Source organism: Aulonocara stuartgranti (genome assembly GCF_965226115.1).
Source record: "Aulonocara stuartgranti genome assembly, chromosome: 19".
Lineage (NCBI taxonomy): Eukaryota > Metazoa > Chordata > Actinopteri > Cichliformes > Cichlidae > Aulonocara > Aulonocara stuartgranti.
The window spans coordinates 32158326-32172895 of NC_138955.1; the positions used below are offsets into that span (position 1 = coordinate 32158326).

General features: G+C 37.2%; 1 protein-coding gene across 1 annotated transcript in view; it reads left to right on the forward strand.

Moving 5' to 3' along the window:
- The window catches only part of nrxn3a (neurexin 3a), a 206829-nt gene that overhangs the window by 183049 nt on the left and 9210 nt on the right, over positions 1-14570 (forward strand). Inside the window, 3 exon segments of the mRNA XM_082515716.1 lie at positions 4068-4157; positions 4878-5185; positions 9862-9940. Of these exon segments, the coding sequence (XP_082371842.1) occupies positions 4068-4157; positions 4878-5185; positions 9862-9940 (477 nt within the window).

Below are 14570 nucleotides of genomic sequence, written 5' to 3' on the forward strand. Positions count from 1 at the left end.
TTGTTGCTGGTTGTGTCTTCTTTCTCTTTCTTTCAGTCTCAAGACAGAGTCCATGGCCATAAGTGAAAGTAGACACAGAGCAATAGCTTTGCTTAACAGAAGCTGTACCCATCCATCTGTCCATGATCCACGTTGTTCTTCCCCCGATCATGGATAAGACCCATGATTTGATGTCCTCATCCAGAATCTAATTCCCACCCCACAGTGGCCAATTCACCCTTCACTTTTGAGAATGATAGCTTGTTTGTAAATGAACAAGATAGATTTGACATACTGCAAATCTCTCGTTAAGAGTCCTCATTTTAAACCGTCATTTACATAATCCTGTGTAGTTTTAAAATATGATGTCCATAATTACACATGCTGCCCAGTCGTGGTGCAACGGATCAAAAATCTCACGGTTCGGATCAGCAAAAAAAGAAAAAAGACAAAAATGTAACATTTACTTATTTACTTATTTACTTATTGAAGTTTTTTTGCCTGTTAAAAACATTCAACTCAAGACTCATTCCATACAATTATTAAAAAAATATAATAGGGCAGTACAGTCTTTGTATCTACCACTCAACTCAATTCAATTTTATTTATAAAGCGTCAAATCACAACAACAGTCGCCTCAAGGCGCTTTATATTGTAAGGTAGACCCTACAATAATACACACCGCTCATTACATCGCACTCCGCTGTGATATAACGAGCGGTCACGGTCACGTAGCTTTCCGTTGCCCTGGAGCTCCGCCCGTTTGTAGCAGTTAGGGCAACAGAAGATGCCTGGGACAGTTCAGCCATAACTTAAATCTTTTCCTGCTCATACATGCTTGGAACGATCTTGCCACTGAAGTGGACGCGAACGGGATATCATAGCGTGGCTCAAGCACGTTCATCATAGTTTAAACCTCTTGTTTTGCACAACGTCTGCAGCTAAACACCCCAGTAGCTTCTGTAATAGCTTTAGCCCGGTCGGACTGGGCAGCAAAGGGCTGCTTAAATACCGAAAACTCCTCCGCTCCTCCACTTGGACCGCTAGCGCTGACCATAACTATCGCTTGACAGACTGACCGCGCGCACCGAACCGTGGAGTGGGATCGGATTACGGATCAACCGTGATCCGCTGCACCTCTACTGCCCAGTGAACTACACATTGTGTTTGGATCGGCCCTTTTTTGTGGTTTATGCTGTTTTACTTTGTTGTTTTACATTAATGACAGCCCAGAAGTCTTTTGAAAATTTTTCATTTTACTCGGGCTCATCCTCTTTGGTATTGGCTGAAATATATGTTACCTTATACGGTGAAGATATATCTAATCATTTTGATTGTCACTAAAATTTAATTTTAGCATGATTGAATGAAAGCACTGTTCATATCAGTTAAATAAGCTTGGTCTAGCCACAGAGAGTGTGCATTTGATGAATCATACAATTTAGGGGTTAAAATTGAGTCAAGTCAAACTGAGATGTTGAAGATTTGTAACAGACAGGTGAAGGTGAAAAAATAGAAGCAATATTATTAAAGATAATTTCCAAAAGTCTGTTAAGTTTATTTTTTCAGAAAGATCCAACTTCACAATTGTAATATGGCACCACCTTTTGTGCTTTGGGTGCTGGGTTACTTTTAGATAACAGGACTATTTATACCTGTACAAGAGGAAAACGTTTACAAATCCTAGTGAAAATGTATAGAAAGTGATGAAAAGATCGAAACATTTTATTTAAAAAAGTCTTCTGGTATCACAGCAACAAATACATGTGGAGAAAGTTGGAATAAACACAAACATGCACATCAGCTACTGAAGTGGGAAGGCAGTTTGAGGATTTCTCTGTGTAAACATCATATGTGCTGTATATTTAATGAAGATTTGGGGCAAGCTAATATTGTCAGAGAAGAGCGTGATCATTTTAAGAACTTTGAATGAGCTCTGCATAACCTAAGGGAACTCGTTTTCAATGATGACACACGGCTGCTGAGTGACGTAGTTTTTCAAAGCACAGAAATCAGTCCAACTCATCTATGGTCATTCAATAAATGTAGCCTTTTTAACCTTGGATCGTACACTTGACTGAGTCAAAGCCTGAAAATGTCAGTCAAGATAAACACAATCTGTTAGCAATCTGCCAGGTATGCCATCAGGCTCACTGGCTTTCTGAACACTGACTCTTGATTGTTTAAGATGAGACACTGCTTGCTGTCACCTGCAAGAAGCAGTGGAAGAGAAAGGCCAGCAGCACTAAGTCTTGTTCACATTTCCACACAGCTTGTTGTAATCTTAAATGTGCCTGAGTTTGCATGGGCCTAAATAGTGTTGAGACTTTCATAAAATCCCACTTTACTGTATATCTGAGTATCAGTCATGACAACAGAGCAAACAGATACTGTACATGCTGTGTAACTAAATGGCTAGCTATTACATAACAGCTATCAGGTTCATCTCAACTTGCTTGCTTAACAACATTTTGACTTGCAAAATAACCAGTTTTTCCCCATTTAGTCTTTCATGTCTACAGATGATCATTTGTTGAATTTTAGTGATTGATTATTATCAATTTCTAATGTAATGTTTGGTAGTGTTACTTACTGTTGATGTTGTAAGTGTAAAAGGAGTAAGGCAAGTTGCTCTGGAGCAAGCTTGACTATTACATCCTTTGTAGGAAATTTTTACCTGAGTTTTTCACGTCACAGGCTGTTAAAAGAAATCTAGCGAGTCTTGAAAGATCTTATTTTTTAAGGTATGTGAAGATACATCCAGTGACAAAAAGTGATAATGAATGAATTTCATTGCATGAAAAAGTTACCCCTAAGACATTACCTACCAGGTAGGCAAACCTGACTGGTAGGAGGGATTGTACAGTTTCATTAGAATATAACTTGGTATTCGGAACACATAGGATTAGGCAAGTTTTTAAAGTGTTTGTGATGATTTCCATAGTAAGAAAACTAATCTTGCATTAAATGTGACATCAGTGCATACGCTACACCAGGAGTCTCCAACTCCAGTCCTCAAGAGCTACTGTCCTGCAGCTTTTAGATGCATCCCTACTCCAACGCAGCTGGATCAAATGGTTGGATGACCTCTTTTTTTTTCTTTTTTTTTTTAAACATTATGTTTATTGACTTTTATATTACAGAACAAGCAAAGAATAACAGTACAGTTAACATGAGATTTATATTAAAGAACATAGTCCCCAAAATAAACAAATATAAATTAAAAGAAACAACAATAATAATAATAAAAATAAATAAATAATAAAATAAAACAAAACCGATGCACAGCATGGGTAAAACAAACGAAAAATAAAAACAACAAAAACAAAGAAACAGATAACAAAGAAAACAACAAAAAAACCAAAAAAAAACCACACACACACAAAGAAACCCAAAACTCAGCACCAAGTATCACTTTCTAAATTAATTCCCTTCATAATGTCTCAGAAACTCAGTTAAAGGTAACCATATTTCTTCAAAATCTACTCCCTTTCCTCTGACAATATAAGTAAGTCGTTCCAATACAATACATGATGCCATCTCCTTCACCCACATATGACTTGAGAGTACATCCACTTTCTTCCAATACAAAGATATTAAGCGCCTAGCTTGCAGGAGGCCAAAGTCAATTAATTTTAGCTGTCTGGTGCTAAAGTCACAGTTCTTTGGATATATACCAGACACACACATTTTTGCTTCAACAGGTATATTTAGATGACCTCTTTAGCTTCCCATCAAGTTGGGCAAAGGCCTGATAACAAGCCAATCATTTGATTCAGGTGTGTTGGAACAAGGATGCATCTAAAAGCTGCAGGACAGCAGTTCTGAAGGACTGGAGTCGGAGACACTGCTCTACACAATGTGAAGAAGAAAAAAGTCAGGATTGTAAACAAAATGTTTGGTAACAGCCAAAGAGCCAAAGATGATGAGCCCTGTGCATCCTCTAACCAACAACCGTTTCAACCAAAATGAATGTTTCTGCTAAATTCAGATTTATTTTGTAAATGTAGCTAGAAATTGATATTTCCTTCATGATGTGACTCCGGTCATCGATCTGTGTTTAATACATGTGTTTTTAAACTTTAAAGGGAACAGCGACATTGAACGCTATCAGATGGCCAATAAGAAAATTCCTTTTAAATTTGCCAGACCAGTAGAAGAATGGCTACAAGAGAAAGGTAATTTCAAATCAACCTGATGTATCTGATTGTGCTAATGTAAAGTTAACTGTAACCTCTAGAATAGCATGAAAACCTCTGAACATGAATGTGAACCCACACACCGCTTAAAAATGAGAACTCACCAAAGAACTAGATAAGTGAATGAATTTGTACAAAAGCAATGTCACTGAAAGTTATAGAAACAGAGCAGCAATAACTGTGAAGGTTGTGTTTTTAATTTAGCGAGTGTGTACACAAACTTCGTCCACAGAGGAGATGTCATCTCCCTACAACCGCTGCACTTATGCAGCTCACATCTGCCTTTCAGCGTCTCCACTACGCAGTAGTGAGATCAAGCACATCTGATTCATTCCTTACTAATTTATTTTCACCAAATGATGTGCTGTTAATGGTTCTTTTTATGTTCTGTTGGTAAAATTCATCATGCAGTTTTATGCCACTGTGTGAGAAATCTATGTTTCAGTTTAGTACATATAATATCATTCAGTTTTAATAAAGGAATACATTATGTATTGTAAATGAATTACTTTTGTCATTGTAAGGTGGAATCAACAGCTAAATATGTGTAGTGTAATGTTTGAGGTTGGCTACTGTGCGCACTGTTGCAGTTTGCTTAGTATTGGGTTTTAGTGGCACTGCACCTGGGTGTTTGCATTTTTGTTTTATTCAAAGGTCCTTTCTTTGTTGACAATATCTTACTCTGGATGTCTTCTCTAGGGCGGCAGTTAACAATTTTCAACACACAAGCAACAGTGGCAATTGGTGGTAGTGATCGTGGCCGGCCCTTTCAAGGTCAGCTCTCGGGCCTTTATTACAATGGCCTAAAGGTGTTGAACATGGCAGCTGAAGGCAACCCAAACATCAAGATTAATGGCAGTGTAAGGCTGGTAGGCGATGTACCTAGTGTGCCAGGTTCAGCCAGGACCACAGCCATGTCTCCAGAGATGACAACGTCCTTCATTGAGACTACTACCATGATGTCCACTACGACCACACGGAAACACAGATCTTCCTCAACTGTACAGGTATGTATGTTCTTATGACTATACATACAGGAAGCAAGAGTCATATTTGTTGTTCTTCAACCTTCATGATTTGATGCATTAACATTTGGTTGCACTTTCTATCACGGCTCGGTAATAAAGTGGTAATAGTAGGGTAACAAAGCGGAAACAAGAACGTAATAATGTGGTAATTTCTAAGTTTTTACCATGCAATTGCCAAAGTAATAACCACTTAGTATCCAAGTAATATTAGTCTGGTAGCAACAGTGTTCACACTGAGTAATATTACATGCAAATTTATGTAATTGGATGATAAGAGCCCAAAAGCTGAGGGTAATAATGTGGAAATACAGCTCGGTAATAAAGTGGTAATAGTAAGGTATCAGGGAAGAAACAAGAATGCAATTGTGTGGTTATTAACACTCAATTATCCATGGTCGTTTCTGTGTAATATGCACGAAACAGCTGCAAAATGCAAATTACCTGTTTCCAATTAATTACATATGAATAACCCATTAAGGCTAACTTAAAGAAGTGTGATTATTACCTGGAAATATTGCTATTAGTTTCTGTGTAATAAGCAGGAAACAGCGCTGCAAAATGCATAACTGCCTGTTTCCATTTAATAATATATTAATAACCATGTAATAACCTTTTAAAGCAAACTTAAAGAATAGTAATGACTACCAGGAAACACCTGTGGAAGCTTTTGTGTAACAAGCAGGAGTTTAATACCATGGTCATGATCGTAAATTAAAACAAGCATCAGGAAATAAGTAATGAACCGGAAACACTTGTGCAAAATGCAAATAATTCAGTTTAAAAGAATAACACATATGATTACATTAGACTCGTATTGGAGTTTAGATAACGCTCTTTCACATGGATGACAACACATAATACGGTCAATCTATTTCAGGAAAGAAGGAAAGAAAGTGGAGCACATTTTTAAAATGTCCTGTATACAAAAATAAGATGCCATCCATCTTCCCCTGCTTGTACAATTCAGGGTGGGGGGGGCGCAACACCATCGCCCTGCACTGCCATCCATAGATCTAGCTGGGGGTGGATAGCTATATTCTGAGTACACTAAACCTCCACCCTAAACTGTTGAAAACTGGAGTGCTTTATTTTTTGGTGACTATGTCTTATTTGAAAGTATAACTAACCACATCTAGTTGTCTGTCCATATTTACAATATTAATGATCAGCTTATTTCATGACAGCATCACTTTTATGCAACCTTAGTTTTTAGAACTACTCTAAGTATTATTAGCTAAGCTAACATTAGCTACTAACTTGCTGTTAGCTACTCTGTTAGTGGTGTAAGTTGACAGTATGTAACATAGATTAATAACTACAAGTCACATGGTGCTAAATATAACTTAAGGAATAAAAAAGGTTTTACATACCTTGCAGTCCTGCAGCAGTTGCTGTAATATGGGTTTGACTCCAAATGTATTGGTATAATCCGTTGGTTTATGCAAGCATGGCTCTATGAGGCCAAAAAGGATGCAAATGGTGGCTAAAGTTAGCAGTTAGAGTAGAATGTAGGCAGCAGTCTGCCACGTACCGCCAGCCAACTCTTTGCAAGCTGCTTCTATTTATGCTTATTAAAAAAAATCAAATGCTTATTGACGAGCGACTATAGCAGTGTAGTCGTGTCTAACTCCAATAATGACCATAATTTTTAAAAAGGTAGATTCAATATAACTATGAAACAGGCAGGTGAACACATGATCCACTGTGGCAACCACTAAAAGGTGCAGCTGGAAGAAGAAAACTTAACATAAGGAAAATATTAACTGAGGCCACAGAGCAAAAAAGTCAAAAGCCCACCTCCCATAGATATCATACAACTATTAATGTTTTTGAAACCAGAAGAGTCAGCGCCTACTGGTCATTAAAAAGAATGTAGGTTTATTGCATTTCCACCGGCTTTACTTTACAGACTCGAATCTATATTCATGCTTTATGTGCAGCTTATAGTCTGGATACAATTTCAAAGGTTTTACACGTTATCTGAACCTAATACAAAGTAGTAGCAGCTGAAAGTGAATGTCTCATTGCTGTGTTGTAGTATCAGATTATCTCGCTTGTGTATCTGCTGTTCCCGTTTTAGGGAGAGAAGGGAAAGACCGACTGGAGTATCTTGACAGATTTTAGAATATGAAATATTTTTAAATATTGAATATTTTTAAAGGATTTTTCTTCTGATGAAAAAGAATTAATGATTTAATATGATTCAGAGCAACTGCTGTGAAGATGACTTGTGATGATTTAGCACTATAGAAATAAAAGTAAAAACTGCATTAATGCAAAGAGCTCATCTGTCAGTTAACCTATGTTAAAAGTATCTGTTTACCGTTACACAATATTAAAGACGTGGGCATTCACAGCTTGGCATGGTTTGGTAGATTCCAGAGTCTTTTGTGCCAAATTTAGGTGTAAAAGATTAAAAAGAAACTGGGGCAAGGATAACAGCCGAACTACTCTTTGCTTGTTGCTCTTACTGCCCTGCTTGGGTTTATGTCAGCTGATGCAAATGGAATAGCTGCTCTTTGATATTAAATGTAAAACCATCTGAATGTATTTAATGTTAGGAACCCTTAGATAATATTGGTAGAACTATTATTTTTCAAATGTTTATATGAGTTTTGTTTATTAGTAAAAAAACAAACAAAAACAAACCAAAAAAAACTCAACTCAAGGTTCTATTGCAGAGCCTTTCAGTTGAACTCAGATCATCTGTACATTACAACATCTATTCAATTCAATTCAATTCAATTTTATTTATATAGCGCCAAATCACAACAAGAGTCGCCTCAAGGAGCTTCATAGATACAGAGAAAAACCCAACAATCATATGACCTCCTATGAGCAGCACTTTGGCGACAGTGGGAAGGAAAAACTCCATTTTAACAGGAAGAAACCTCCAGCAGAACCAGGCTCAGGGAGGGGCGGGGCCATCTGCTGTGACCGGTTGGGGTGAGAGAAGGAAGACAGGATAAAAGACATGCTGTGGAAGAGAGACAGAGGTTAATAACAGATATGATTCAATGCAGAGAGGTCTGTTAACACATAGTGAGTGAGAAAGGTGACTGGAAAGGAAAAACTCAGTGCATCATGGGAATCCCCGGCAGCCTACGTCTATTGCAGCATAACTAAGGGAGGATTCAGGGTCACCTGGTCCAGCCCTAACTATATGCTTTAGCAAAAAGGAAAGTTTGAAGCCTAATCTTGAAAGTAGAGATAGTGTCTGTCTCCTGAATCCAAACTGGAAGCTGGTTCCACAGAAGAGGGGCCTGAAAACTGAAGGCTCTGCCTCCCATTCTACTTTTAAATACTCTAGGAACAACAAGTAGGCCTGCAGTGTGAGAGCGAAGTGCTCTAATAGGGTGATATGGTACTACAAGGTCATTAAGATAAGATGGGGCCTGATTATTTAAGACCTTGTATGTGAGGAGCAGGATTTTGAATTCAATTCTGGATTTAACAGGAAGCCAAAACAGGAGAAATCTGCTCTCTCCTTCTAGTCCCTGTCAGGACTCTTGCTGCAGCATTTTGGATTAGCTGAAGGCTTTTCAGGGAGTTTTTAGGACTTCCTGATAATAATGAATTACAGTCGTCCAGCCTGGAAGTAATAAATGCATGAACTAGTTTTTCAGCGTCACTCTGAGACAGGATATTTCTAACTTTAGAGATGTTGCACAAATGGAAGAACGCAGTCTAACATATTTGTTTAATATGTGCGTTGAAGGACATGTCCTGGTCAAAAATGACTCCAAGGTTCCTCACAGCGTTACTGGAGGCCAAGGTAATGCCATCCAGAGTAAGAATCTGGTTAGATACCATATTTCTAAGCTTTTCAGGGCCGAGTACAATAACCTCAGTTTGATCTGAATTAAGAAGCAGAAAGTTAGCGGCCATCCAGGTCTTTATGTCTTTAAGACATTCCTGCAGTTTAACTCATTGGTGTGTGTTATCTGGCTTCATGGACAGATAGAGCTGGGTGTCATCTGCATAGCAGTGAAAATGTATGCTATGTCTTCTAATGATGCTGCCTAAGGGAAGCATGTATAATGTAAACAGAATTGGTCCTAGCACTGAACCAGTTCCGAAGTTATATTACCCGGCAAGCAGGCAACAGAAGAAAGGTTCAAGTGTGGAACCACCAGCTGAGGTCATTCTGTGTATATGTCAGGTATATAACACCCAGAGCCTACAGAAAGTAAATAACATTTAGCAACTTTGCCTGACCTAATAGCAGAGGACTTTGCGCCCAGTGTAGACTTAGCATAACTCCAAAGCATTCAATAGACGGGGCAGACCCTAAAGTCATCAAAAGTCCAAATAAATTTGGGAGACAGTAGATGTTTGGAGAAGTATGAAAGAGGGTATTTGCGTTCGACACCAAAGACCATCTTAATTAGAACGCCACCAACCAAATAGTGTAAATAACAGCTGAGCCATGGAAAAAACTATAACAAACTGAAAGCTCTGAAAAACGATGAACCTTGACTTAAGATCTTTTGCTCGTTGTTGTGCTCCTGTGATTGGCATTCACTTTCTAACTTGTCTTAAATATTCTTCTCCTCTCTTTATGCGCTACTTTGTGTCTTCTGGTGGCTCTTTGCTGTTTTGGTATATTTGCTATGGATATTGTGTCTCTGATGACCAACATTCTGGCCCTGAAGCACCAAGAGGACATTGGGTCATCTGCCGAGTGTTCGAGTGATGATGAAGATGAGGAGGAGTGTGAAACTAGCCGTACAGGTGGGCTAGGTTAGTTTGCATTTGCTTGCTTTCTATGTGCTGTCACTCATCTGCAATAGAGGATCGAGGTATCCTTAAAGCATCACGCCCCCATGGTCAGTCAAAGTGTATCTTAATAAATGGCCAAGGTGGTAACAGTAAGCTAAGCCCAATTCCTCAGCAATACTTAATGTAAGAAAACTGGGTATTCAAATGTATTTGTGCATTCAGAATCTTAATTTAGCACAGTGCTAATGTATCAAGGTCATGAGCTACACTTGCACATGGGGTTATACAAAGTAGTCAACATGGTCACCAATGTACATTCAATTGTTGTCTGCTAAGGGGGAAAATGAGGGTTAGTCCATGTCATCACCAGTATGCCGAGTTTGTATGATGGTGAACCATGTTCTCTGTACTGATGCTGAACTTATAACATCATGTTTGAGTCCATTGCTTCTGCCATTCATTGCTCTGTTGATTTTAAGTTTCAAACAGTACATTTGAACAGTTTTTGGTTTTAGATTTTGTGTTCAGCTAAAGTGTTGTCTAGTTTACATCAATGTATTTTAATTTTGGTTTCTATTTGTGCTTTCCCAGATTTAGAGGCTTGCATTGGTACATGTGCTAGAGAACAGATATCATTGAATTTCTGTGTACAGGTTTTTCTTTTTTTGGGTTACACTTTTGCTTTTAGGTGTACTTGTTATTCTGTCTTTTTTGTACCTAAATATTTAAAATAAACGACTAAATAAATAAAATGTTGCGATAACTTAACACTCAAATTGAAAGAGTTTGGGAATTTCCATATTTCAGTTTTTGTAGTGGACAGTTAACAGATATATTTTTGCTATGGCACAAAAGCATAGACACGTATTTCTTAGGTAGATAAAAAGTTGAAAGTTGTTAGTTTTAATATGATCACAGGAACATCCACCAGGTCACTCAGGAGTTGGGGTAAGCTACATCTTAGCCACACACCAAAAAGTATTTTCAGAAATGGAAAAGACGTTGCTTTTCAAGTAAAGTGTTTCTGTGATAAGATTTATTGTAACACTAAACCTGACTCTACCTTTAACACCCAAACAGGTCATCTGGTGGATGTAAATAGGTGGAGGTTCTGTGTCTCATTTACAGCACAATCGTCGATGCGAAGGTTGATTTTCACCCAAATAGTAAACGTAATGCCACCAAAGTGGAGCTATGGGTGTGAACTGCATGTTAAAACAGTCGAGATATCTATAAAATCACAAATGTTGGAGGTGATAGTGTGATAAAGAAACATTTACGCCGTTTCTTAAGTTCCCTTTAGGGAAATGGATATAGTGTGATTCCTAATCCGGAAAGATGATGTTCATCACAACATATGCCCTTACTGAAGGTCATTCCCAAATTTTTTCAGAGTATGTGAAATATTGTTGTTAAATGGGTTTAAAACGGTCAGGTCCAGGGTGAGATCCATGGGGATTTGTGAAGAAAGACAAAGACAGGGCCCCAGTCATCCAATCATATGTTTACACAGAAATTCACATCATTCTAACCCGGACATCACGTTGACGTTGACAGCTGCATGCTTTGATTTTACTTTTCTTTTGCTCCTTTTTCTAAGTCGATGCTTTTTTCTGGTTGTTTTGCATTTTTTAAAGTTTTGTTGCCAAGACTTCATTCCCGCCTTTTCGCCAGTTGTCTAAAAATGCATTTTTGTATTTTGGCCTCATCATGTGTGGCATGACGTTTTGGTGGGTGACAACTGTTTCCAGCTGTTAAAAAAAAAAGAAAAAAGAAAACACACACACATCACCTTATTATTTCAAAGCAGCTACAAAGGCAGAAAAAAGAAACTTTTCTTGCCATCAACGTTTTAATCCTGAACATACCGAGGTCCACACGAGACTGACGGCAGAACCAGTCTGCCGTCCTGCTTTGACTTCCTTTCTAAAGCTGCTTTACATTTGAACATGTTTTGGTGCTGATGGCAAAAAAGGACTTTTTGCCACAAATTCTGCTTTCTTCATTTTCTTTTCTTAAGCGATCATTGTTATCATGGTATGATAAACTCTAAAAATCATTGACTTCAGGAAGATCGTTTCTTGCATGTGTTTTGACTGATACCATGCGCCTGCAATTACACAAACTTGGTTGTTTTGTTTGCATTTCTGTTTACGTTGGAAGCCATTTTTTGTGGTTGCATCATCATCAATGGTCATCTTTCTCACTCAACGCAGTGTTTTTCTTCTTTTTCTCTCCTTTTCTTTTCTTCGTGTGGCTGTTGTCTGTCTGGTTTGTTTAGAGAATTTATCAAGTGATTCTGTTCTCTGTTGTAAATTTTCCGTTTTCCTTTTTTTCTTTCAGTTGATTTCATAAGATGGCAACTAAAAGGGCTTCTTAAATGGTTTTACTGCAAACTATTAAAAACCTTCAGTGTGCAAATAAGCAGGTTACATTTTTTCCATGAAAAAGGCCAACAACCAGTAACAAATATTGTGCTAATCCTTCATTTAAATCCTGTAAGATGCTAGCATCACTCACTGATGAGACTGCACTAGAGACATAAACTTCTGACTCAACATGTCTAACTAGATCAAATCTGAGAAGCATTTTCAGATAATTGTCCAGTTGTTCTTATGAAAAATGCCAAAAATGTTGCAACAATAATTGTTTTATCAAACAGGGTAGAGAAAAAATAACTTGGATCATATAATATTAGTTTGTGATTGCAGGGTTCGGCTAAAGATGCATTTACATTCTGTCATAGGGTTCCTTATTCTTCTCTAGTTTTTACTGAACTATACAGAATAAAATCTCTTTGACTCTTAAGTATTATTTAATAATATTAAATAAAATGTTAAATAGTGTTTTTGTACATACAACACATTTAGGAAAGTTTGGCTCAAAAATAGGTTGTACTTTAAGACCGTACATCCCAGCAAGTCTCGATGGGTTTTACCTTTGGAGACAGTATTTATCAATTTAAGCATTTCATTTTCTTCTGATGTTTTGATTATCTGGGGGATCTTGGCTGCATCAAACTTGCTTTTGGATATTTAGGCTCCTTCTTCTCTTTAATTTGATTATCACAAAGGTTTGTCAGTTATTACCAGGATGAAGTCGTCTTTGGCCTATGAACAGAAAAATATCTTTCCTTAGGGTAGTTGTTGCAGTATAATGTAGGATCTTTGGGAAATTCTCGTGGTCTTCAGATAACTGCTATTCTAGTGACTTTACTTTCTTATCCTGTGGCTCCACATGCAATGGATTTCACCCATAATCAACCAGTGTGATAAAAATGAAAGTAACAGATAAAAGCAAAGCCATAAATTTAACAATAATAATGATAATTTCCTTTTTTTAAAGGGTTCATTTTAAAGTAAATTATTATATAAGGGAGGGGTTTAGAGACTATATGCTGGATGTGCACTCAAACACAAATCACACACAGAAAGGTGTTGACCATTTTCTGAAGCGTGACTCATGATAATATTTTTTTTTTGACTTCCTACAACCTCTGACATTGTTTATTTAGTTCAGGCTAATCAGAGATTTGCCATCTTATGGAATTCATGTCGAATTCAATTTTGACCTACATGGAAAAACATGTAGTTATAATACTGACTCATATATCAGATGACACTACAGGTTTAAAGCTGATATCCTTATTTTTTGTATCATCAAATGATAATCATTTCTATTTATGAGAATTGTAGAATAAGTTACAATTATATATGTTTAAATGCTGCAATTATTCAATGACAATAGGATGTTTCTGAACGTAAAACGATATGTAGAAGTGAAAGACATAAATGTCATCAGATGACATATTACACTATATCATTGTTTATTTTGTGCAAATTGAGCTAAAATGCAGAAGCAGCGTGTGAAAATGAAGTATTCCTTCAACAGAAGATGGGAACAAAGGTCTCGAATCGGCCCAGCGTAACGCCACAACTCCTCACTGAAAGGCTGTGCCAAGAGATTTATAATAATAACAATAATAATGGATTGCTTTTACAAAGCGCTTTTCGGGGCCCTCAAAGCGCTTCACAATTGCAGTATTTATTCACTCTCACATTCACACACTATTTATGTATAAACTAATGTTTAAAAACTTCAATGGGCCAGAATTCCTCCATCACAATATGAGAGACTGATAAAGCTGCACAGGAAGTTGTTACTGAAGGTGTATTGAATCACTGGGTGTACTTTTTTCACACACTGCTTCTGCACTTTGCTTAGTTTTTGATAACTAATAGCACAGTATAATATGTCACGTTTTGTTGTGCATCTGACTTTAAATAATTTTAGAATCTACTGAGGACCGTATGATGATATATGGGGATAATTCAGAACAGACCTACGATATTAATGTCTTGATATATCAAACCTTAAAACGGAAACATATTGTACTTTCTGTTTCACTGTAGTTATATTGATACAGGACAACAAACATTCTGACACTACAAAAACTATATCCCAATTAAAACAAGTGGTTTCGTTCATTAAATAAATAAAGTTTTAAACCAAGATTGCAGTCATAAAACTGTAAATGTTACTATTCTCAATAGTAACATTTACAGTTTTATGCTTTATTAAGGTTTAAAGTAACAGTTTCTAGGATTTTTGTTTCAAGTCTCTAGAAGTAACACAACTGTAA